This window comes from Ovis canadensis, chromosome 11, assembly GCF_042477335.2.
Source record: "Ovis canadensis isolate MfBH-ARS-UI-01 breed Bighorn chromosome 11, ARS-UI_OviCan_v2, whole genome shotgun sequence".
Lineage (NCBI taxonomy): Eukaryota > Metazoa > Chordata > Mammalia > Artiodactyla > Bovidae > Ovis > Ovis canadensis.
In genome coordinates, this window is record NC_091255.1 from 14,565,744 (window position 1) to 14,591,638 (window position 25,895).

The 25,895-nt window shown below is 44.8% G+C and overlaps 1 protein-coding gene across 2 annotated transcripts; it reads left to right on the forward strand.

Annotated features, from left to right (window-relative positions):
* On the forward strand, positions 1-25,523 carry LOC138447134 (phosphatidylcholine transfer protein). Of its 2 annotated transcripts, XM_069602533.1 has the most exons (7): positions 297-530; positions 7,210-7,278; positions 16,217-16,334; positions 19,077-19,156; positions 22,095-22,266; positions 23,119-23,186; positions 24,276-25,523. In XM_069602533.1, the coding sequence occupies exons 2-7, from the start codon at positions 7,234-7,236 to the stop codon at positions 24,336-24,338; spliced, it is 546 nt and encodes a 181-aa protein (XP_069458634.1). In that variant the 5' UTR covers positions 297-530; positions 7,210-7,233; the 3' UTR covers positions 24,339-25,523. The 2 variants fall into 2 exon arrangements, with proteins under 2 accessions (XP_069458633.1, XP_069458634.1); XM_069602532.1 differs by lacking the exon at positions 7,210-7,278 and having other exon boundaries at positions 1-530.
* The last annotated feature ends 372 nt before the right edge of the window (positions 25,524-25,895 follow it).

The following is a 25,895-nucleotide window of genomic DNA, read 5'->3' on the forward strand; positions in this document are numbered from 1 at the left end:
TTCACTTTTCACTTTCATGCATTGAGGAAGGAAATGGCAACCCACTCCAGTGTTCTTGCCTGGAGAATCCCAGGGACTGGTGGGCTGCCGTCTATGGGGTCGCACAGAGTCGGACACGACTGAAGTGACTTAGCAGCCACCTTCATGCAGATCAAGTCCGACCTTTCTCTAGTTCTGTTCCCTTTGCGTTCCCGCGCAGCCCTGGGCCCGCCCAATCCTCCGGGCCGACCCCTCGAGGCCCCGCCCCCTCGAGGCCCTCAAGGCCCCGCCCCGAAGCTCCCTCCCCGGTCCCTGCCAGTCGCGCTGGGCCACTCTCTCGTCCCGCCCCTGAACACGAGCCCTGCCTGTCCCCTCTGCCTTCCGGGCCCCGGGGCCGCCGCTGCGGAAGGATGGAGCCTGGGGCCGGCGCCTTCTCGGAGGAGCAGTTCCGGGAGGCCTGCGCCGAGCTCCAGCGGCCCGCACTCTCCGGGGCCGCCTGGGAGCTGCTGGTGGAGACCCAGGGCATCAGCGTCTACCGGCTGCTGGACCAGGTAGCTGTCCGCCCCTGGAGGACCGCAGGGCGGCCGTCTGCGGGGGGCAGGGTGGGGGGTGCTCCCGCGGGGTGGGGGTGGGAGTGGGAGGTTGCTCCGGGGGCCGGGGGCGGGGGGACCGGACAGGGCAAGTGTTTTGTTACAAGTTGATGACAGTGAAAACGTGGGTCTGCGGATTCTTACTTAGCCCCACGCACTTGTCTGCAAGGGACGTGAGCCTCGCTCCCTGGTGGGTGCCAGTGGTATCTGTGTGGCGGGGACTATGTTAAGATTGAATCCAGGAAGAAAAGCGACTGGGCTCTTCAGAGAGTGGATGTGCAGGGTGGTGTGTGTGGCGTGAGGAGTGTTGCTGAGAAGGGACCTAACGTCCTCTCTAGTCATTTCACTAACTTGCTCCTTTGAGTGCTGCCCCATTCCCTGGAAATTGCACCGAATAACTTTAGCCTGAAGAAAAAGTCTGGGGAAAAGTTAAAGGGTAGGAGGAATGGAGTTGCCGGTGTGCCCGCAGGCCTTTGGAGCCAGGTAACCGGCCAGGTGGAATGATGGCCTGTCATCGGTTGCTCTGTGTGCTAGCTGCTGCATGGTGACCAGGTTAAAAGTCACCTTGATATATGATATGATGTATGGCAAAACCAACACAATATTGTAAAGTGATTAACCTCCAATTAAAGTAAATAAATTTATATTAAAAAATAAAATAAAACTGGGGGAAAGAAAATGTATTCATTTCTCATCATTCTTGGTGATAAATCCATAAACTTATCAAAGTGAGAAAACTGAAAAAAAAAAAGTCACCTTTAGGCAAGGTAAGTGATCTCTGCAGTTTTCCTGGCAGAGATCAGAGTATTAAACTGTTAGAGTAGGGAGGAGCTCTGAGTCTGTGTGTCCCAGGGTCACTGGGTACAACAAGATGAACAGGAAGCTCAGTGTAGAGCAGGCAGAATTAATTTCTGAGTGTCATTTAAGCATTTACCTTGCTGCAAAAATGGACATGTTTTCAGAAAACAATCCTTTTATTTTCTGGATAAAATCGTTTTGTTTTCCGCACTGGCCACATCTAGGCATTTGTCAGATGTTGGCAATTCACTGCTCAGATGTATCTGATGTCTGGCCCCTTTCCCTTCCCCTTTTCCCGTTGACCTTATGAGTGCCACCTCTTACCTAGAATTGCAGTGATCTGACTCGCTTCTTGGACTTCTACCCTTTCCCTGCCATCCTGCACACCTGAAATCAAGCACCTGAAAGAGATTGTGATCTTATCATTCCCCTTCCAATGGCCCTGTTGATTGTGTAAAAAATATTACCTACAGTAATAGCTAACTTATTGCGTGCTGTCTTATGCTCCGGGCATGGTTAAGTGCTCTACAGGCACTGACTTAGTCCTCACATCGGTGCCATGTTGTCAGGCACTATATAGACTATCACCTTATTACCAGTTTGGAAATGGATATATGGAAAGGGTAAGTTGATGGCTCAAGACTCACTCTGGGGTTGGAACTGAGCTTTCCAGCTCCAGACCTATGCTATGATACACTCCTCCACTGACTCTGAGAGAGGGCAGTATGCTGTGCTCAGGGGACTAGGCTGGTCCAGGGCCCATGGCTCCTCCACACTGGTCCTGTTCTCCCGTCAGCCCTGACCACTCTCCTCACGTCCCTTGAAGGGCTTGGGCTCTTTTGCTTTTGTGTCTCTTATCCCACAACAGCCAATGCCTGAGCTGAGACAGTGTTTGGTTTTGTACTGTTTCCATTGTGTATTGATATGGAGCAGGGCCCACCTCCCTCCTGGGGTGATGATGGGTATTCCGAACTGTTCCTATCTCTCTGAACCATAATATAAGTCTTACTTCCACCTGTTCTGGGCATGAGGGCCGTTATAGTACATTGATGTAAGCTACAAGTCTTTCCAGTGAGCTCCCATAAGTTGGAGGCCATACGCTTTCCATAGGTGTGGCCTTGAGCCTCAGCAGCTAGGCTGGGGGCCACTGCCCATGGCCACCGTGATCTGCACATGTATTTAGTGTCTAGAGACCCTGTTGTTCAGGTGCAAGCCCTTTCCTAGAACTTTAGTTGCACATCCAATGTTATTTGCTGCCTGACCCTTTTAGCTAGAGCTTCATTTTCTTTCCAGGTTGACTCCCATCCTTTACTTTCCTCCTGGAAGAGAATTCCTTCAAATCCCTTGGTTAGTAAATCTTGTCTTCTGAATGCCACTCCATGTCCAGGTGAATTCAGCTTGTCCTACCCTGCCTAGACCTGCACTTATCTCCCCTAAAACCCAGTGCCCTCTTCTGTCTTGTGATCCAGCGTGGTTTCATCCACCATGCATGTTGTTGATATTATGTGACTCTGTTTCCTCTTCCACCCACTTCCCTGCCCAGAGCCATTTCGCATATGGCCTTGGGTCCCCAGGTCCCTGACTGGAGGTCAAACCAGAAAATCCTGGCCCCTCTGTTAATTTTCACCTTGGTTTACATGCCAGACTATTGCCTAGGTCATTCCAGGTCAGGTTTTTCATTGCAGTTGTTATCATCTGGCTTTTTCAATTCCTCCGACTGGTGTACAGAGGAGACTTGTTTGGGGCCCTTTAATGATAGAGGGCTAGCAGGGGATCTTATTGATCCACCTGACTTTTGATGGGTTAGCATTAAGACCTTTACTTCAGTCCCATCAATCAATGGCACCCCACTCCAGTACTCTTGCCTGGAAAATCCCATGGATGGAGGAGCCTGGTAGGCTGCAGTCCATGGGGTCGCTAAGGGTTGGACACAAATGAGTGACTTTACTTTGACTTTTCATTTTCATGCATTGGAGAAGGAAATGGCAACCCACTCCAGTATTCTTGCCTAGAGAATCCCAGGGATGGGGGAGCCCGGTGGGCTGCCGTCTATGGGGTCGCAGAAAGTCGGACAGGACTGAAGCGACTTAAGAAGAAGAATGTTAGGGGACTAGCAGGGGGTCTTATTGATCCAGCTGACTTTTGATGGAGTTGCATTAAGACCTTTACTTCAGTCCCATCAATAGACACATTATTCATCTTATTTCTTAATAACCATCTACAGATTTCCACCCTGCTGGAATGAGTCCCTTGATTCTTCCTGTCTCTTCCTATTTCTTGTTAATGTGAAACCCATAAGCAGAATCTGAGACAGATAATCCGATAAGGCTTCTTGAAATGCTTGATTTTGTTTCAGTAAGGTTATGTTCGGGACCCATACAAAAATAACCCTTTTCATCAAAGTTCTTGCTAAATCTTTGTTGAGTAAGGGACATGTTCAGTGGATGAATGTCCTGATTATGATAAAGGCAGTCCATCATGGTTTGCATACAAATCATATTAGCTGTTTCATCAGGGGCGTACCATTTGGAATTTATGGAATAAGAAAAATCAGTACCCCTTCTCAGACTTTTCAGTGACTTTTATCCAATTGAACCAGGCTGACTGTTCCACAGGGAATAACCTGCTGTGAGTCTGAATCAGGGAGGTGTGATCATGATCTAAAAATGATGCTGTAACAAAGTTACTATCACATGATTTGAAAAGACTGTCATAAGCATAGAGGTACTTGAAAGAGTATGCAGTATAACAGATAAATTGTATTTTAAAATAAAAAAGATTGTGGCTTCTTTTTAGTAGACAGGAATAATTCTGAATCTTGTCCTTGAACAAATGGCTACTTTTGATATACACCTTTTGATACGTTTCCATTTTCTCTTTTCCTATTAAATCACAGAATTTTAGACTTAGAAAGTCTCTTTGCAACCATTCTGTCCAATTACCATCACCCTTTCTTTTTTCTTTTTCCTGCTTTCTTTGCCTGCTCTGTTTCCTTGTTCTCACCTTCTTTTTCTCTCCCAAAGTGTAGTGCTAACTTATCTTTACATGGCCCCTTAATATACAAAATGCTATTACACATACGTTTTCATTTATCCCTCTCAACAAATATAGAAGATGCGTAGAGACAGGTTTCTTTTCCTATTTTATGGATGGCAGTAAGACCCAGAGTGAGCCACATAAGACCTCATAGCTAGTAACTAGATGTGAACCAGTGTACTTGGATAAACTCAGTACCAAATATATAGCTTGCTTCAATTCAGAGCCTTTTTCTCCAAGCTAAGCAAAGCTAAACCAGTCAATCCTAAAGGGAATCAGTCCTGAATATTCACTGGAAGGACTGATGCTGAAGCTGAAATTCCAGTACTTTGGCCACCTGATATGAAGAACTGACTCATTGGAAAAGACCCTGATGCTGGGAAAGATTGAGGGCAGGAGGAGAAGGGGACGACAGAGGTTGAGATGGTTGGATGGCCACACTGACTCGATGGACATGAGTTTGAGTAAGCTCCGGGAGTTGGTGATGGACAGAGAGGCCTGGCGTGCTGCAGTCCATGGGGTCGCAAAGATTCGGACACGACTGAGCGACTGAACTGAACTGAAAGTGAAGTTACTGCAACGCTGCTATGTGCTTTGCTATTCTGTGTGGTGCTGTGGAAAAGAGCATGGTTTTTGGAGGCAGATAGTCTTGGGTTACAATCTCTGCTCTGTTCCGCTATCATTCATTTATTCAGGAGATATTCACTGCATGCCTCCCATGTCGTAGTGCCTTGACAGGTACTGGGCGTAAGCAGGGAGCAGGAAGCTGGAGCTGCTGGTTCAGTGAATGAGCTTCTTAAACAATAAACAGTATTCACTGATGATAATAAACATAGTATATAATGAAATGGCAGCTGAAAAATGCTACAAAAAAAGTAAAGTGGAATGAAGGGATGCAGAGATGTTATGGCGGAGGTGGGGATATCCAGGTGTGCTTTAGATATAGGGAATCTGGAAAAACCCTCTTCCAGAGGTAACAATTGAGTGGAGATATAAATGAAATAAGAAATTGCGTCCTGCAAAGATCAGAGGAGAAATGGACCAGAGAGTGTTTCTCAAAGCTCAAGAGCTGCCTGGGGAGCTCTCAGGACACCTCTCAGCCCTATTAGAGCCCCGTATTGAACTGAGTTGGATTGGAGCTTGGATGGCCCTTTTGAAAAGTTCCCCTTTCACATAGAGGCTGATTATTCTGTCCTGTGTACTTTGGTGTGTTTGTAATGCTTCAAAATAAAATATGTTTTTGTTGCTTCTTTTTGTTTTTTAATGTGAAAGCTTCCCAAGAGATTTTAATGAGCGTGCTGTGTTATAAACCATTGCAGTAGAGGGAACGCTGAGTGCTAAGTTCCAGAGCCAGGCTGACCTTCCCTCCTTTTCCAGGAGGAGCCAGAAGGATGCAGGACCAGGGTGAACCTGGTGTTGGAGAGTGGCCAGGAGTCAGGGCCCACTTACTACTTGGGGGATATTGGCCGGCTGCTATTTCATTTTAAAATCTCCGCTTCCTCATTTGCAAAACAAGTATAATTCTTGCTTTTTAGGATCATTGGCTTCTTACAAACATTGAATGGAATGAGACATGGCAGAGTGATTCTTGACTTTGAGCATACTCTAGACTCATCTGCAAAGCCTGTTAAAATTCACAGTTAATATCCTACTCCGTTTCAGATTCAGTGGATCTGGGTGGGACTTGAGAGTTGACTTTACATTTCTTTACTTCTGCTCCTTCTTCTTTTTAAAATTGTATTTTTACCAAATGGCCAGGTGATACTGAAGCTCCATGGATGATACTTGGTGAACCATTGAAGTCAGGGGAGGTTTTCACGTGGTGCTTAAGTTGCACCACCCCACGTGGTGGCACCGAGAGGCAGGAGAGGGAAGAGCATAAAGGAAGAATATCTTAAGGTGAAAGTAATGTCTGCTTGAAGACTGACTCTTCCTGGTTTTTAAATTAGTGGCTGCTTGAGAGTGGGTGTGGTCCCCTGAACAGCAGGGAGAAGGTTCCCCGGGAGAGAAGGGTCATGGGTCACTTGCAAAAGCTTTCCCAGAGATCTGCTGTCAGGTCTCCCTGGAGCTTTAGGCTGGATACTATGCAGTAGACACTGTGACCTGCCCGTAGATGGTGTGAAACAGGCATGCAGAGGCTCACATCATTGATTTAGACCGAGAAAATGTTGGTCTGGAAAGATCTGATTGAGGGCTTGACTTACGATTTGAAACCGAGTATCTGGCACTGTGCGAAGTGGCTGCCTTTGTCCTTCCAAATGTCTTCTCGTTATTAGTGAGTTTGGTGAGAGCAGACAGTACTTTCCCAGGGACTGTTCTTTCCTGTGCTGCTGCCCCGCTGAACCACTGAGAGCCTGGCCTTACTGGGAAAATAGGTTCAGCCGTGCTGCGTCGAGAGATAGCTTGGCCTTTTGGAAGGAAGCAGAAAGTGAACTGGGGCAGATGTGCCCCAGGGGTGAGAAGCTTCACTCTGACTTCCCAGATGGGATCATAATCCAACTTGCATCACGGACCTCTTCACTTCTGGGTGACAGGACTCTTCTCCCTTCTCCCGTCCTTCTCCCGTCCTTTTCCCAGCCACCAACATGACTGATGGAGCAGCTGATGCGTGTGGGACACTTACGGAGCCATATGTCCTAGTGGGCGGGACCACCGTGGCTTAAAGCTGAGCGCCATGTGTAGCCTCCTTCTACTTTCTGCCCCTGGTGGAGGTCCACTCTCTGTCTCTCTCCTACCCCATCACCCCTCAGTGTAACTGGATTGATAATGTTGGAGCCTCAGCTCTCTCTCTCCTCACTTCTCTCAGGATGAGCTTGTGGTGTGAGGCAGCATGAAGATGCTGACCGATTGCAAGGTGCTGGTCCAAGATTTGAAGGTATGCCTTAAGGGGGAGGGGCGAGCAGGATCCCCCATGCCTGTCGGAAGGTGTAAGTCAAATTTTGTATTCCACAGCTGGTTTTTGGGCTGTTTGAATACACCCTAGTAAGAAGAAACCTCCAAAATACTGCTTCAGGACCCATTCAGGCAGTTTTTCAGAGCTTATTGTATGCCTGCATTTTGGTCATGCCTGATGAATAAGACGGAAATTTCATACCTTTCAGAAACTTTGACACAATAAAATGGTCACCTTTTATGCAATGTACATCTGAGTTCCTGACCTATACCCTGGGTTTTTCTCCCTGAAAAGCTTCTTTTAACATTTCTTCCAGAGCCAAGTCTGCTGCTGATGAATTCTCTGTTTTTGTTTGTCTGAAAAAGTTTCTATTTCTTCTTCACTTTTGAAGGACACTTTCATTGGATATAGAATTCTAGTTCAGTGATTTATTTTATTCAAAATAGTATATATGTCACCCTACCCCCCCTTTTTTTGCAGAGTGGTTTCTGATAAGATATCTGCTGTAATAATCATCTGTCTTCCTCTTAAAGTAAAGTGATCGCCCATTCCTTCCTGCCAACTTCTTTTAAGATTTCCTTTTTCTCTTTGGTTTTCTGAATTTGAATATGTTTTGTTTAAGATTGTGGTTGTTTATCCCGTATGGTGTGCTCAAGATCAGCAGATTTACTTTGAAGAGTGGTCTGAGCTTAAATGGTAAACCCGCATGTGATTTAAAATAAAATATAACATATTTGGGGTTTATAAGGCGAAGATTCCTCTCTCGCATGTGGAATTGCAGTACGACTCTAGTAATCCAGAGCTTTTCTGGACTGTGTGGTTTTAGAAGTGGTGGTGGCAATGGTCTAAAGCAGGGATTGCAATTTTTTTTTTTTTCTTTCTGTAAAGAGCCAAATAGAAAATACTTTAGGCTTTATAGACTAAGAGGCTGTATATTGACTTACATAACCACTTTGAAATCTAAAAACTATTGTTAGCTTGCGGACTGTGAAAAATAGACAGCATGACAGATTCAGTAACTCCTGGTCTAAAATACAGTTCTGATGCTTAATTGCTCTGAGGTTTTGGGATTTATGAACCTAGGGCCCTAGCTGAGTCTCAGCTTCCTCATCTGTAAGCTGGAGATAATTTCTTTTCTGTCAGATTTGTGCCAGGGATCCAATGAGAGGATACATTTTGAAGCTCCTAGTAAATTAAATGGTGTTTGCTGTGAGTAGGGTGATCTATGTTCTACTCTACCCTTCAAGACCTGCATTATGCTTGTCCTGGTAAAACATGTTACAAAGCTCTTTCACTCAGAACTGTCCACTAGAATGGTCAGCTTGGCCATAGCTCTGTATACTCTGATGGCTTGTTATTTCTCTAATAATATGTTGGGAGAGGCCAGTGACACTTTGAGGCGGGATCATAGGCTGTGGACTCTGTTGTCACATTGCTGGCTTCAGGTCCAGCTTCTTTTGCAACGAATGAGCTTCAGGTCAAGCTCGTTACTTGTGTGACCTTGAGTGAGTTTCATAATCTTCTAGTGTTAACAGCTGTATCTATTGAGGTATCATTTCGAAGTGAAGGTCGAGATGAAGTCGCTCAGTCGTGTCCGACTCTTTGCGACCCCGTGGACTGTAGCCTACCAGGCTCCTCTGTCCATGGGATTCTCCAGGCAAGAATACTGGAGTGGGTTGCAATTTCCTTCTCCAGGGGATCTTCCTGACCCAGGGATCGAACCCAGGTCTTCCGCATTGGAGGCAGACACTTTATCCTCTGAGCATTTAAGTACCTCAAAATTTACTCATTTTAAGTGTATAGTTCACTAATTTTTAGTAAGTTTATGGAGTCATGCATCCTTCCCTGAGTCTAATTTTCGAATATTTGTGTTATCCCCAAAGAAACCTGTTCCCCATCTGCAGTCATCTCCTGTTCCTATTCCCAGTCTTAGACAACCACCAAGTTACTTGTTGTCTCTGCAGATTTGCCTGTTTCTGGGTAGTCTGGGGCAGGAACACTGGGTTAGGGCCTGGAAGGAAAGTTTCCCATCCAGGCTTTGCCAGCAGGAGTCATCAGCTGCCTTTTGATGCATCACTGTCATTTTTTACATAAGGATCTAAGACTCCTTCCAGCTCTGAGAGCCTGTGCCATCTTTACTGACATTCTTAGCTTGTCGTTTGGAACAGGGGCTTGGAGCAAGTGTGCAGAGAGAGTAGAGCCGTATTAGGAGCTGTCATGGGGAGAAGAAGGGGACAGTGTCCTCCTCTCTCTGGCTGTCCCAAGAGCTAACTGTAGAACTCGAGCAAGTATGTCACCTCTCTGAGCTTCATGTCATAGGGACACGACACCAATGTCCCTATTGATACCACAGGGCTCTGTTGAGATTACACAAGATAGTGAACATAAAACTGGAAACTGCACTGTGTTTAGAGAAATAAATGTTAGTCTTATTGAAAGAGTTTATAGCAGGTCAGAGTGACTGGGCAGCTTCCAGTGCAGAATGCGTGGCCGTTTTAGTGACACTGACCGATCACCAAGGCAAATCCATTCCAAGCTGAAAGCCCAAGTATAAACCTTGCTGACTGTTTTCTCAGGCCCAAGAATATAGTGGGCCCATGGTGGTGGTTGCTGTTCTTCTTTTTTTTTCAGATGTTTATCTGCTTTTATTTTATTTTTTTTCTTTTTCTTCACATGTTTCTTTTTTTTTTTTTTAATTTTTACTTTTTTTTTTTTCCTCATAGTGGCAGGAGGTGGAACTTTCTATAATAGAGTATGTGAAGTTTCAGATTTCTATGCAAAATTAAATATGCTGCAGTTTAATGTCCATTAATTGTGTCCATTATCTCTTATTTCTCTTCCTTAACTAGTCGTTTTGGTAGTGCTTATGTATTTTTGTACTATTTTAATGAATTTACATAGTCTTACATGCTTGGAAATGTTCAGAAGTCTGATCAGTACTATTTTGTCAGTCTAGTTTAATGTCAAATAAGAAACAAATCTGGCCTTAGAGTTGGAGGTTATTGTATTAGGAAGAATACTTTGACCATAAGATCTATGAGTTTCTCAGGAGTGAGGCAGAAAAGTCTTGGTTTTTTTTTTCTTTTTAACAGGGAGAGAGGAGTCAGCAAGACTGAAACCGCGTGTGGGGAAAGTGAGGTGAAGGGGGTCTGCTGGAGAATAAAACAGAATATCTTACCGTGAGGCCAGTTCATTCTCAGCAGGGCTGGATGCTGCTTAGACTGAGGCTGGGCCAAAATGCAGAGTTTGGAGGAAGGAGATGCTTAACTAGTTTGGTTAATAAGCATTTCGTGCCTACTGATCTTTGGAATAAGTAGCTTAGTGGATCATTTGTGGGACCGTCAAAGGGAATTTAGAGGTGTTGTGTCTGGCCTTGTGATAGCTAAACAAACTGTGCGTGTATGTGTGTGTAAAAGTGATTCTATTGTGATAAGCTGTTTTTTGAAGCACAAAGCATGGGAGAGTTTCTTAATCTCTGTTGTTTTTCGGGATCACAGAGCTCAAATAAAATTCTCAGTAAGAACCACTTGTAATAAGCAGGATTGCTTTTAGCTGCAAGTAACAGACAACTGGATTAACAAAGTCTTAAACAAGTGAAAAGTGAAAGTGAAAGTTACTCAGTCGTGTCCGACTCTTTGGACCCCATGGACTATACAGTCCTTGGAATTCTCCAGGGCAGAATACTGGAGTGAGTAGCCGTTCCCTTCTCCAGGGGAATCTTCCCAATCCAGGGATTGAACCCAGGTCTCCTGCATTGCAGGCAGATTCTTTACCAGCTGAATCACCAGGGAAATCCCCAAAGAGAGGTTTATATTTCTCACCTAGCAAGTAGTCCAGAGGTCAGCAGTTGCTGGCATTGAATCAGTTGATCAACAATGTCAGTAAAACTCGGAATATTTTCACTCTGCTTTCTCATTTTTATTGTCTCTTAATCACAAAATAGCTGTTTCAGCTCTAGACATCATACCCATATTCAAAAGAAGAAGGAATTGTCTTATGGCTACCTCTACCTGTAAGAGAGATAGAAAATTATTAGCTGTGCAATTTTCGTAGTAAGAAAGAGAGTATATGCTATAATGAATCTCCTGTTTCTTCTGGGAATTATATTCTACACATGATATTAACTGATTCTCTACCATTGAATAATTCTTTTACCACCTGTAGTGTAGGAAATCACAGTATCCTGTAATCAGTGGATCATTAGAAAAGTATGTTGTTTTTCAGTCGTTCAGTCGTGTCCAACTCTTTGTGACCCCATGGACTGCAGCACTCGAGGCTTTCCTGTCCTTCACTGTCTTCCAAAGTTTGCTTAAACTCATGTCCCTTGAGTCGATGATGCCATCCAGCCATTTCATCCTGTCTCCCCCTTCTCCTCCTGCCCTCAATCTTTCCCGACATCAGGGTCTTAAAAAAGAGTGGATATATATATATATAACTAGTTCACTTGGCTGTACAGCAGAAACTAACCCAACAGTGTAAATCATCTATACTGCAATTAAAAGGAATTTTAAAAAGAAAAGCATGCATTGCATTTTACTTTAGATAAAGAAATTGAGCCATTTTTAGAAGTGTTTTTCTGGAGGACCTTCAGGAAAAGCCAGACACCTCTTGAGTAAACTTGTTTAGATTCATTTTACTGAAATGTTAGAATTTCAAAACGTATCTGCAAAAAATGTTGCACCAGAATTATATCTCTAATTTGAAAGAGAATTACACATCAGTACATTGTCCAAATAAAACTAAGATTTATGCTTCCTCCTACTAAATTATTTGTACAAACAGTGGTACCCAGTCCTGGTGAGATGCTTCTTTGCTGCTGGTGAGAGTATAAATAGGTAAAATTCTTTCTTAAAGATTTATAAAAAGTATAAAGAGCATTAAAATGTTAATGTCATTTACCCTAAAATTTCTCTCTAAAGAAGCATTTTGCTTGCCTAATGAAGAAGTTAGAATTATGAACCAGGTTTGTCCATTTGGAATAATTTTTCCAGCAGTGTTCATAATTGTGAAAATATATGGAAACAGAAATACCTTATAGAATAATAAAATTAGCTGTGATCACTCAGTTTCAAAATGATGTAGTTAAAAATAAGAATACAGTCTGTTTATACTATCTTGTAACTTATAAGTTTATACTATTTTATAACACATAGAAATATTTATTTACTCAAAAAATATGCAAAATATTATCAGTTGGTATTTGAGGATTATGAAGTTACATGTTTGAGTTTTATTATTTTTGATATCCTCTAATTTTTCTCAATGAATATGACTTACTTTTATAGTTTGAAAATTTCATTTTTAAGAGACATAATGAAAATGTGAGTTTGTTTCTTTTGAAACAAACCCCTTCTTTTGAAAGAATTGAGGGGTAAAAAATTGCTTTGACCCAGAATTTGAGTGAGGCTACTAGGTGCTTTAAAAGAACATTTCATTGATGGACTAGTGAAGGTATCACCAAGCATTTTGCTTCTCTGGTGCATTTCTCAGTCCTGCCATGAAGGGAATGTTTAAAGGAAGTTGTCATAGTAGTTCATTCTTGGGTATTCTCGTAAGTCGCATCACTCTATTTTTCTCTTTCTAGAGGGCTTTCTCTTTTTCTTTTCTGTGATGTTACTGGAGTGGAGTCACTAAGAGCAGAAACTACATTCAGAAGGGAAGGGGACTATTTCCAGGAAACACTTTGTCTTTATGCATCCAGATAACCAAAGCTAACTCATGTGAAGCTGAGAAGATCATTTTTTCTATACACAATTATCCCTTTTGCTCAGTGTATAGAAGATCAGTTCAGTTCAGTCACTCAGTCATGTACGACTCTTTGAGACCCCATGGACTGTAGCACGCCCTGTCCATCAGCAACCCAGGAGTTTGCTAAAACTCATGTCCATCAAGTCAGCGATGCCATCCAACCATCTCATTCTCCATCGTCTCCCTTCTTCTCCTGCCTTCAATGTTTCCCAGCATCAGGGTCTTTTCTAAGGAGTCAGTTCTTTGCATCAGGTGGCCAAAGTGTTGGAGCGTCAGCATCAGTACTTCCAATGAACATTCAGGACTGATTTCCTTGAGGATTAGCTGGTTTGATCTCCTTGCAGTCCAAGGGACCCTCAAGAGCCTTCTCCAACATCACAGTTCAAAAGCATCAATTCTTTGGTGCTCAGCCTTCTTTGTGGTCCAACTCTCACATCCGTACATGACTACTGGAAAACCATAGCATTGACCAGATGGACCTCTGTCAGCCAAGTAATGTCTCTGTTTTTTAATATGCTGTGTAGGTTTCTTATAGCTTTTCTTCCAAGGACCAAGTGTCTTAATTGCATGGCTGCAGTCACTATTTACAGTGATTTTGGAGCCCAAGAAAAGAAAGTCTGTCACTGTTTCCAGTATTTCCCATCTATTTACCATGAAGTGATGGGACCAGATGCCATGATCTCAGGGTTTTGAATGTTGAGTTTTAAACCAGCTTTTTCGCTCTCCTCTTTCACTTTCATCATGAGGCTGTTCAGTTCCTCTTTGCTCTCTGCCATAAGGGTGATGTCATCTGCATATCTGAGGTTACTGATATTTCTCTATATAAAGAAAATGTGAAAGTGAAAGTCACTCAGTCATGTCTGACTCTGCGACCTCCTGGACTATACAGTCCATGGAGTTCTCCAGGTCAGAATAGTGGAGTGGGTAGCCTTTACCTTCACCAGGAGGTCTTCCCAACCCAGGGATCGAACCCAGGTCTTCTGCATTGCAGGCAGATTCTTCACCAGCTGAGCCACAAGGGAAGCCCATATCAAGAAAATGGGGACTCAATATTATTAGTATTGGACCCAATATTAATCTTAGACCCAAGATTAATAGTATAGAAAATGGGGACCCAATATTATTAGTATTAGACCCAATATTAGTCTTAGGCCCAAGACTAATAGTAGAAAATGGGAACCCAATATTATTAGTATTGGACCCAAGATTAGTCTTTGACCCAAGATTAATAGTATAGAAAATGGGGACCCAATATTCCCACACAGAAGTGCATTGTCTCTCTTTCTGTCGGTGCTGATTTAAGTGTGTTTGGGTGTAGATGTGTGTTGTGTATAAACCCTCACTATCTTCCCATGTGTGAGTTTGAGGGGAGAGGGCAGGAGGAGAAGATATTTCTCCCTAGTCCTGCCCTTCCTATGGGGCATCCATGGCACAGCACTGGTAAGGCATACCAGTTTGTTATTTGCTGGTTGGAAACCCTTGGTATAAAGCCGCAGACTTTTAGAGCTGAAACCTTATGAATTAAGTTTCAATTTTACCTTCCATTACCTGCCAGGCACTTTCATGTACATCTGAGATTCCCAAACTGGGGTGTACTTATCCCACCTGAGTCAGGAGACCCTTGAAGCCTCAGGATCTTTAGAAAGATTCTCCATGTTTACACCTCAACTTCACATAATTCTCTGGAACAATGTTTAAAAAGACAAGTTCACTCATGTTTATTAGTTAAAGGATTGCTTTCACACCTGAAAGTATGTCTAAAATTTCATTTTTGTTTGTTTGCCTTTGTGCTGAAATTAATCTGAGCCATTGATTTTATCTTAATAATAGATCCTTTGATAAGGTGGGCGCCAGGAATTGTGAGCTGCTATTGTACAGACTGAGATGTATAGTGTCACCAACTCCAGCCCAGAACCCTCACAGAAGAGCTTAGCATGAAGAGAAGAGAAATCTCTTGTAATTAAGAATATAGAAATGACTTTTTTTAATGAATAAAAGGGACTAGTATGATTTAAAGCTAATGTTTCTTTCCCCATTCATTTCTTTTATACATAAATCATTTATAGGGAAAAAAAAAGGAGCCATTAGTGAAAAATTTTGTCTTGGAATTGGCTAAACAATGTGTTGGGTTTCATTATGCCCCTGGTTATTTAAAATAGTAGTCTGAATCCTGGGTGCTAGCTGCCTGTATGATACACCCACGTGGGTATTTAATAAGCATCTCAAACTCCACTTGCCCAAGGTAGAGCTCTTGGTTACCCCACAGCCCACAAAGAACCTCCTCTCCCATCTGCCTGGTTGCTCAAGAAAGACCCCAAGAGTTATCCTCAATTCTTGGCTCTCTCTGTCCCCACAGCCCATCTGTCGGCAGTTGCTACTGATACTGCTTCCAAAATGTGTCACTGAATCTCTGGGCTCTCCCCATCACTGTTGTGGCCTCCCTGTCCAGTCACCGCCATTCCTTTTCTGGACTGCTGCCCGGGTCTTCTGACCCGTGTCCATGCTCCCTCGTGATCTGTGTTCTACCAAGCAGCAAGAATCATCTTTTAAAGGTTTACTACCCCCACTTAAAGGCATTTCCCTGTTTGAAGTCGTGAGTTGGTCTTCCACAGTAGTTAAACTAAAATCTTGGCCCCTTTACCCTGCGTCGCAAAGCCCTTTGGACCCAGAGCTGCTACCTGTCTGGCCTCAGCTGCTAAAGCTCTCTCATCACAGTGCTCTGGAACCACGGGCTTTCTGTTCCCTGAGTAAGTCAGCCCGTCAACCTGAAGGCCTTCGCCCAAGCCAGGAACAGGATTTCCTCATCGTCCCAAGCTGAACTCCTAGCATTTAGAACAGACCCTTTGGATAAATTCCTCATGGAGATATTTCCTGAACACCTGATAGGACAGGAGGTACTGCTAGCCCTACTCCCCCTGCAACTCAGGTGCCATTTGTCACATAACCCTCTTTTAAATTACCAGGGTAACACATAGCTGTCACCAGCACCAATGCCTAAGGCCGGATATATAGGACCGATGGGGACAGGCTCCCATCTGCCTCTTCACCATTGTGTCACCAGGACCAAGGGAAAGTGCTCAATAATGGTCTTACATGAACAGGTGCTTTTCAGATGCTGTATAGTCGTAACGTGGCAATCAACAGGTTGTTTCTGCCTGTTCTCTTTTTGTAGCAGACGGGATTGTATGCGTATAAGGTCTTCGGTGTTCTGGAAGACTGCTTACCAGATCTGCTTGCAGATGTCTATATGGACTTAGCCTATAGGAAACAGTGGGACCAATATGTTAAAGGTGAGTGACACAGTTTTCAAAAACCAATTAGAAAGTCGAATCCCATGTTGTTTATTCTAGTCATTAGTAAGCAAAAGGGATAACTTTGCTATATTTTTCGTTTTAAATTTTAGCAAACGCACCTTAAAGTGCTAAGTTAAGTATGACTTTGCTGTCCTCAGGATTTGTTCCTTGCATACTATTAAAGTCACTCTCCAGTTCGCTCTGAGGGCTGCTTTGTTCTTATTTTAAGTTTTGTTATCCCATAAACCTAGGTGATCGTGGAAGGCTTCTTGGAGAAGGTGGTACTGAAGCTTTGTTTTAGAGGTTGAATCAATGTTTTATAAGCAACAAGATTAAATATATATGTATGTGAGGAGGTGAGGGGCTGAGTGGTTTAAGGGCATTCAAGGCCAAGGGGACGGCATGAGTAAAGCAGAGAAGGCATTAAACAACATAAAATGTTAGAGGACTGTGAGCAGTTGGGTGCTGTTGAGTAGGTGGGGAGCAGAATCTGGAACTAGGCTGGAAGGCGGGCCCAGAGCCGCAAGGACCTAAGCTGACCACCAGGCTAAGAGTCTTCGATTTTTCCCTGGAAGTAATGGAGAGTTATGAGCAGCGATAGTTAGAGGATCTTCCTGCCACTTACAGCGGGGAGTAGTTTCTGCCGTCCCAGTCAGTCACAGGGAAATAAATACAGCTAGCCCGGGGGCCAGAAACCTTGAGAGAGCCTTGCTGTGGTCAGGAATCTTGGTTGCAAGAAACAAAAGGTAATGAATGCCAGTGTGAGAAAGGGAGAAAGCTTTTTTTGCTTTGGTTTATGACATTGGAAACAGCATGTGTGTCTCGTTCCAGGTCAGCTGCATTCGCCACTTCATTTCTCCAGCTTGACTCTGTTTCCTTCTGTGCGGACCACATTATTGGACAGATTCTTGTGTCATGACAGAGACACCACCAGAAGATGCAGGCTTACATTCTAACAAAGTTCATCACCCCAGAGGAATAGGAATTTTCCTACTCATTGCATTCAGAGTCACAGGACAGGCTCTACTTGCCTTAGCATCAGTCATTCGCTCATGTACTGGGGACGTTTATCATGATTTTGGGTCACTCAGTGTTATCAAATGGGCTTCCTCTGTAGGGGGAATTGTGATGCCCACCTATTCAGGGGTGAAGGCAGGTATTCCCTCTCCATTTCCCTGGCAGCCATGGTTCAGTTATGTCCTGTGGACATGGGCAGTTTCTGATGTGTGGTACTTGGCATCAGATGTCCCCACTGTGGAATAAAGTCCAGAGGCAACAGGAGTTTGACTTCTCTGGAATAATCCTGAGGTTCTTCACCTAACTCTAGCCCTCCTAGATCTTCTGTGAGCTACTTGAGAGCCTTTATGAAAGCACTTTTGGCCTAAACATACAAGAGTGGCAAGCCAAGTCTTGTCCACATATGCCTTCCCTAAACTGATCACCATGGCCATGTCTAGCTCAATTTCCCAGCCCTATAATTATCACTGAGTCGCTTCTGCGTAAACTACATAGTGAAGGAGAGAAAGGTGATGCTTTGAAGGAGAATGAGGTGCTGGTACCAGAACAGGGGAGTCAAAGCCAAACAGGCAAAGCAACAGATACCCACTCATCCCCTTCCTTCCAAGGGCATCTGCAGCCTCTTGGACCAATGGACTGGCAAGCTCTTTACCCATGGTCTGCTTCTAATAGATTTTGTTATTTCAAAAGCTAAATTAATTAACACATTGCCAAAGTCAGTATCTCCCAAAGGTCCTCTTTTGTTTCCTCCAGTGGACTTGGCTTGGCTCCTTCTCTAAATGGTTAATTAGAAGCTTCCTACACAGCTTAGGGGCAGAGTCTGTACACTTTGTAGCATTCTTTTACCATCTCCCTCCAATTGCTGACGCTGTTTGCATGCAATAGCATGGTGGATTGGTCCCCGTAATTGTGACAGAAAGCAACATGGGAGATAGGCAAGAACCTCAGAGTTAGCACAGTTAGGCCACTTCCTAGCTTTTTAGGAAGGACTCTGAACTCTCTGAAACCTTCATTTCTCAACTGTACACACCAGACTGGGTGGCTGAGTCCCAGGACACCTGTACTCAGTCAAGAAATCTGAAGAGGGGAGTAAGGGCACAGCAGGGTAACTGTTGGTAATCTAGCGACATCTAGCGGTTCCATTCAGTTCATTCACTCAGTTGTGTCCGACTCTGCGACCCCATCTATGGACTGCAGCACTCCAGGCCTCCCTGTCCATCACCAGCTCCCGGAGTTTACGCAAACCCATGTCTGTCACATCGGTGATGCCATCCAACCATCTCATCCTCTGTCGTCCCCTTCTCCTCCTGCCCTCAATCTTTCCCAGCAGCAGGGTCTTTTCAAATGAGTCAGTTTTTTTGCATCAGATGGCCAACGTATTGGAGTTTCAGCTTCAGCATCTAGTGGTTACCCTGATTTTTAAACCTTAAATTTTAATTCCTAATTTGGTTTCACTGAATTTTGAGACTGTTTGTGCTATATGATGAACAATTTTTGTTGGGTTCTTTTATTTTTACTGCATTTTTATATCTATTAGACTCTGCCTCTTGGCAACAAGCTTTCAGTGGTAATGAATCTATCAGACTTTTTCCAGAATTCTGTGCCTTATGAGTTAGTGTTTTATCATCCCTAAAGGGTCGGCAGCATATCAAAGCTTTTTCTTAATTGAAACCAAAGAGAGTTCCAGATTCAGTAACTTCTTTGTTTTGTTTCTTTTCTTAGAACTCTATGAAAAAGAATGCAATGGAGAAACAGTGGTCTACTGGCAAGTGAAGTACCCTTTTCCCATGTCTAACAGAGATGTATCCTTTCCAAAGGTGCACTGTTACTCAGCTTTCAAAAGTGTTTCTGTGCCCTGTGGCCATCACCCAATGGTGGTGTGTCCAGCAGGTGGGGACAACGTTGTCTTTGAGTCTTGCAGAAGCATCTGCTAAAGCTCTTCCTGCTTGTGTGGCTTTCAGAGACCTCAGAGTGTGACTTCTGGGCCTGAGAACATGGAGCATCTTTAACCGGGGTCACAGGAAGGCGGCTCATACTTTTTGAACCTTGTCTGGGAAGCCCTTGTGCCACAGAATTGGGCATCTGAGATAACTGTTTCACAAAGAATATTCAGTACATTCCCTCAGTCTATAGAGGAGAAAGCTAAGACCCAGAGAAGTCAGGCGACAGAGGCTGACTTACGTAGCTGCCGACTGGGGGCTGAACTCAGGCCCCGCATTTCCAGCCCTCTCCACCTCCGCTCCTTCCCGATTATTGGCTCTGGACTCTGTGTGTTATGTTTTGCCCCTTCAGTCTCCTTGATTATGATGTGAAGCAGTTGAATAGATGTGGGGAGTTTTAGCTGACACTCTGGGGTTCTGTGAACCCCCTTAGGGCCAGGCTAGGAGGGTTTGATGAGCGTTTGCTGGGCAGACAGATTGGGTGGAATTAGGGTGGGGGTAGGTGTGATTTTGACCTTACTCTTTTCTTCAATCATGGCAGCTGACTGTCTTACACACTGAATTTCCATAAAGGATCCTTTAAATAAAGGATCTTGGAGATTAAAAAAAAAAAAAAATGCTTGGAAACCACTGAACTGGATGACTGCTGGAATCTTTTCCAGCTGTAACATTCTGTAAGCCTGTATACTCCTGACTAATTGTGCTCTAGAAAGAGGGGGCGTGGGAGTGTGTGTGGGTATTGTTCCTGTGTGATTTCTGTACCCTGGCTTGGCCCATCACAGACTCCATAATGAGTTATTGTTTGGCACAAACTACAGACTGCTAGGTAGTTTGCGTACAGGTGGTGTGTATTTCAGCCAACTGTGGTTATGTAATCTCTGAGATTTTACATGGTTTTCTCTCATCCTGCCAAAACTGTGCAGGCTAGGAGCCATCGTCCCCCTCAGACAGGGAAGAAAATAGAGGCAAGGGGACGTTCAGAACCCTGCTCAGCTTCTCGCCAGGGTCTCACCGTTATGGGCAGTGGATGCAGGCGTGGACCCAGGTCCAGCTGTGTCCAGAGACAGTGATCTGGACCAGAGCAAACCCACCGCTCTGACCTCGCAGGACCCTGCTGGGAGGCGTTCTCGGGAGCAGCGCTTGGGGCTCCTTGCAGTTCTGTTGCGCTGTCTTTCCAATGCCACACAATCCCATGAAGAGTATCTCGGTCTTTGTATCTACAGGGCTGTTCAGGTTTTGAGAACAGAGAACAGTGTAGAAGAAAAGAACGTTAGTTTTGGAGGGAAGGCGCCCAGGGTGAGTGTGTGCTCACTCCCGGTTTGCTGTGTGACTTTGGAAAAGGCCCTTCACTTCTCTGGGCTTTAGTGATCGGGTGGTTCTCCAGTCGTAGCCTGGGCGCCACACTGGACCTGCCAACTGCTGAAAGAACCCTGTGAAATTGCAGTTAATATATCCAGTTGTTTCTGCAGTGAGTGTCAGGGAATATCTGTCACATGAACTGAGCAAGTTGTGGGACAGTATTTGCTGAGGAAAAAACAGAAGGCTTGGGAGGGAGGAAATGCAGAGCTAAGGCAGCATCATCCCTTCCTGGAAACATGTGAGCACTTACTCTTCAGGGAGTAGCGTGTGGGGGCGACAGACGTCCCGCAGCGTGTCTGGGGAGGGCCAGACCACCGTGGCTGCCGCAGAGGCTGAGCGGCCTGCGGCTGTGGCCGTGGCTGCTGCAGTAAGTGAACCTGTATTATACTTTTACTGGTTTTTTGGATTGTTTTTAAGCTTTAATTCCTTCTACTATGAAGCCTACATTTCCATCATTGGAAAGTCCGATGAACGTATTAAAGAGCTGAGCCCTCTGCGGCTATGAAAGTCTCACCAGGTTTTGGAGCCTCATCTGGGTTCAAATACAGACTCCGTCACATCAGCTGGGCAGCGGGATCTTTTGCAACTTTCTTTACTGCTCTGAGTCTCAGTTTCATCATTTATAGGATGGAAATATTTATACTGAATTGACAGGAGCGTTCTCAGTTTCAAAGCTGATGCTAAACATAAAGCCCATGAGATATGTACGTGATAAGGGCTCAGTAAGTGGTGACTCCTGTTATTTCTTAAAATCGAATTACCTTCCCTGTAATTGTGCCATAGACATAGTGGCTGGTCTGGGAGTGTTTATTGAGATGAAATGGCTTTGTGATGCTTGGTGAGCCAGACCCAGTGAGGCCATCTGCCTACTCATTATTTGGTTAGTCATACGTCTTCCTATGATTGCCAGGTGTAAGCACCCTTGCCTGACCGTCCTCTGTGCCCAGAGGTCAATAATTAGGGCCTTTGGGGGAGGACAGAGAGCAATGACCCCATTGTCTAGTGAGTGAGATTTTGCTTCAGTCTCTCTCCCATGCTCCCACCAAGCTTATCTGCAGGGCAGTGTTACCCTTTTTTCCTGTAGGGGGAAACCAATAGCAGAGAAGTTGAGTAGCACACCCAGGATGACACAGCTGATAAGTGACCAGTCGTCTGAGATCTCATTGCCTTTTTGGAGAAAGGAGGAGTGGGTTCCCCACATAATGAAAGTGGCAGGGAACCAATCTCCAGTGGGTTATGCGTCCTCTCAAATGACCGCACCAGGTGGGAGGAGCCAGACTTTTGTAAGGTGGGTGGGCAGACGGTGCAGGACCTGAGATAACAGCAAGGGAGCAGTCACTGAGTGGAGGAGTGGAATCATGTGCCTTTGTTTCTGTTGTGGGCTTCCCTTCTGCTTAGCTGAGATGCAGGCCTTTCTGTTGAGCCTTGACTGGTGGTGTAGTATGTTTACGTGCGGCAGCGGCGAGAGCTGGACTTTGAGGGGCGGAAGGTCCACGTGATCCTGGCCCAGAGCACCTCTGAGCCGCAGTTTCCAGAGAAGTCGGGTGTGATCCGGGTGAAGCAGTACAAGCAGAGTTTGGCAATCCAGAGTGATGGCAAGAAGGGGAGCAAAGGTAAAAAGGGGACATGGGTTGGGGTGCCTGCCAGGGCCCCCCGTGAGAAGACTGCACTGACTGCAGGCATGGAAAATTCAGGATGCTTATTCCCTGAAGTCAGAGACTGGCCACGGGTCCAAAAGAAACAAGAGCGAATCAATTCACCCCCAGAAGCTTGGGTAGCCTAGCGTGTGGATCAGTTCATCCTTTACTGACTCTTGCATGGTCTAGATGAAATTAGGACACACACCAAGGGAATCAGAAAGTTCAAAACTCAGTTCGGAAAGGTCCTGCACATGCACAAGCTGGACGGGGTGGGCAGGAGGGCTGGTGGGACCACCTCTGCGAGGCAGCTCCTCCTCAGCAAAAACCCAGGGACTCAGAACCTGTCTGCCTCGAGTTCCAGCCTCAGAAGAGACACTGGGTGCAGGAGTTCCATGCAGCCACCTGCTGGCCTGGAGCGGGTGTGGGCTCGAGGCTGAGGCGAAATCTAAACGTAGTTGTGATGTGTCTTAAGATTCATCCCACTCTTCTGAATCTTCACTCCATCATTTATAAATGGGGGTTTAATCTTAGCAACTTCCTAGGATTAATATAATTAACGAGAGCCATGATTAAATGAGAAACTGTGTCTAAGTGTATCGCTTGCCAGGTGATTAATAAATAGCCGCAGAAGGTGCCTTGGCTGTTTTCCACAATGTTTCTATGTAAGTCTCCTGCAAGGCAAGGCAGAGGGGACAGTCTCCTGGAGTCCTGTGTGAGCCACATCCTTACTTTCTGGGATGGATATGAAAGTGGAAGGTTTGCAAGGTTTGTACTGTATCTTCCTAACAGGTTCCCTCCTGAATTGTTCTTTCTCTCTCTCTCTAGTTTTCATGTATTACTTCGATAATCCAGGTGGCCAGATTCCGTCCTGGGTCGTTAACTGGGCTGCTAAGGTGAGACCCCAGGAAGCAGGAGGGGAGGTGTGTTTGACAGCTGTTCACTTAGCCTGTGGGGCTGTCAGCTTGAAGAGATATGCTGTCTCAGGCCTCATGATGCTCTTTTATGAAACTGCTTGGTTGATGGACTATGTTAGGCCTGTGGTGGCCAATACGCAGGATAGAGGCTGGGACAAAAGTCAGACTTGAGAAGGAATGCCAGCCCCACCCTGCTTTGCACCAAGACCCCTCCAGGATCACTCTCTGGAACCTCCCAAATAGTAGCCTGTTCCCTGTAGGAACAAGGGTGCCTGTGGACCCTGTATCTGCTCATGGAGGAGTTAGGCTGACCTAGCTCCAGAGACGACCAACCATATTCAAGCCTGGAGAAGTCTCCAGGTTCTTTGTGGTTATATTGTTTTACTGTAAGGAGAGGGAACCCCAGTGGTACCAGGTCATTCGAGACTGCCTAGAACCTAAAATCATGCTGACCCTTCAGCCTACTTACTGGTGAGAGGGCTCACCAGTCCCCTGGGAGAGTGAAAAGGCTTTGAATCAAACACAAGATGGTTTGAATCTTGGCCCTGCTTCTGACTGTGTAATCTAGAGAAACCATCAATTTCTTCCCCCTTAAAAATGGAGATGGATAGCCCCACCCTGTAGAGAAGGAGTAAACAGAACAACGTGTGGGGAATTTCTTAAGCAGTGAGCAACACTAACTAAAGGATGACATACCCACTCTTGCCCCCCAATCCTCACCATTGCCTAATTTTATAAAGCAAGTCTTTGCTCTTATTTCTTTCCCCTGCCATGCCACGTCCTGTTTTATCTTTCCTTTCAAAAATTGATATCTCATAAATGTCTTAGCTTTTTATTAGCAAAAGCCAAAATATGTAACAAAGTCTTAAAACAGTGGCTCTTGCCTTACCGTGTCCTGCATCTTCCCTTTTGTCATCATCGGTGGCAACATTCTGTGAAAATCTGCTCAGGGTCCCTATTGTCATATTTAGATTCCCAAAGCCATCTTCCTTCACCTTAGCCACACCCTGAAGAATCAGGAGTCATCGCTGTGAGGATACAGAAATGACAGTCTCCTTTCCTTTGCAGAATGGAGTTCCTAACTTCTTGAAAGACATGGTGAAAGCCTGTCAGAACTATAGGAGAACCTAGGGGAGGAAACTGGGAGCTTTGTGTCCATGGGATGCTGTTCCTGGAAGTGCGATGGCCCCCGATGCTCAGCCTGCCTTTCCCTTTTCCATGCTCAGAGGCCTGCGTGCTCTCTAGCACTTTGTCCCCGAGCGTGTTTGCCTGACATCTGCTCCCTTTCCCGGTCTTCCCACCCCGGGACCCACTGCCATTCTCCACTGTGGAATGTGGGTCAGATTATAGCAACCTTTGTTTGTTTATTCTTAAAAAGTGGAATCCTCAGTAGGGAATGCAGTACTTCCATTGTGCCAATCTAGGGGAATGGTGGGTGGAGGACTGGCAACACTGGGACTGACCCCAGTCAGCTGGCTCCTTCCCACGGGTGAGTTGTTGCAACCTGGGAGGGTGATTTCCTGCTGAAGTTGCATTGCCTACAGAGGTGACTGTCATTGCTCCAAGACTGGAAGACTCACATCCATTTGCCTTATGCTTTGCTGACTTGGATTGGCTAATTTGAGATAATCATCCACTAAGTCCCTCCCCATTCCTAGTTGGGGAGGATCATAGGCTGTTTTGATTTCAAACTATTTTGAAAAACATTGCAGGCCTAACTGTGTAGTATGATGACAATTTTTTTCTCATCATCCATGTTTGGGTTTTCCTTTTTCCCATATGCCCCTGGGGAAGGCTGTCCATACCTCACTAACTCTGCATTTTTCTGGACACTGAGGCATCAAGGCAGCTGTAGCAGTTAACAGAAGCTAAACTGCTTTGCACATAGCATTGAGCTAAAGTGTCTTTATATGGAATCGATGAATTTCCCTTCTGAAATGCTTGGAGACATTGAAAGGATAAGAGTTCACAGCCAGGGAAAATTTATTAGTGGTGTGGTTGACTCTACACCTTTTTCTCAGGAATTCTATCTAAGTTATCTGCCTCTCCCACCAACCAAAAGACTTCTCTTTTCCTACTTTTCTCTTGAATTTTGGAAGAAAGGGTATTCTGTGGATAAAGGCACAGCCTTATAATCTCAGGGAAACATTTTAATTACTTCTGTATGATGGTGACAAAACTTAATTTCAGGGCGTGAAAATTCAGGATGTAAAGCTGGATGTGGGAGATTTATTAAAATGGTATACCTCAGACTGTGTCTTTTCTGTCTGGAAAGGGAGGTGCATTGAATACCAAATAAATACAGAATGACTTATCCTTCTTTTGTCTGCAGTCTCCTCTCTGCCTTGTTCCCTGTGAATGGGACTGTTAGGTCTCTCTGGTTTGCCAGTGAAATCTAACCTGACTCATAGCCCTGAACATAAAAAGGCATTTTAGGCTCACTTATATGCAAGGCCAGGTATAGAATGGCCTGAGGTAGGGGTTGATACAGGTGCTCAAACTGAGGTTAGGAATAATTCTGTCCTTCTTTAAGGTTTCTGTAATGTTGGGCCGAGTTTGGTGGCAGGATCGCTGCTAACAGAAAATGAAAGACCTACGTCTTCCCGAGTTCACACCAAGTCAATAAAAGACAGTGTTTCTTTCCAGTTGACTGTGAAGCATCCCGTGATTCACTTTAAACCATGTGTC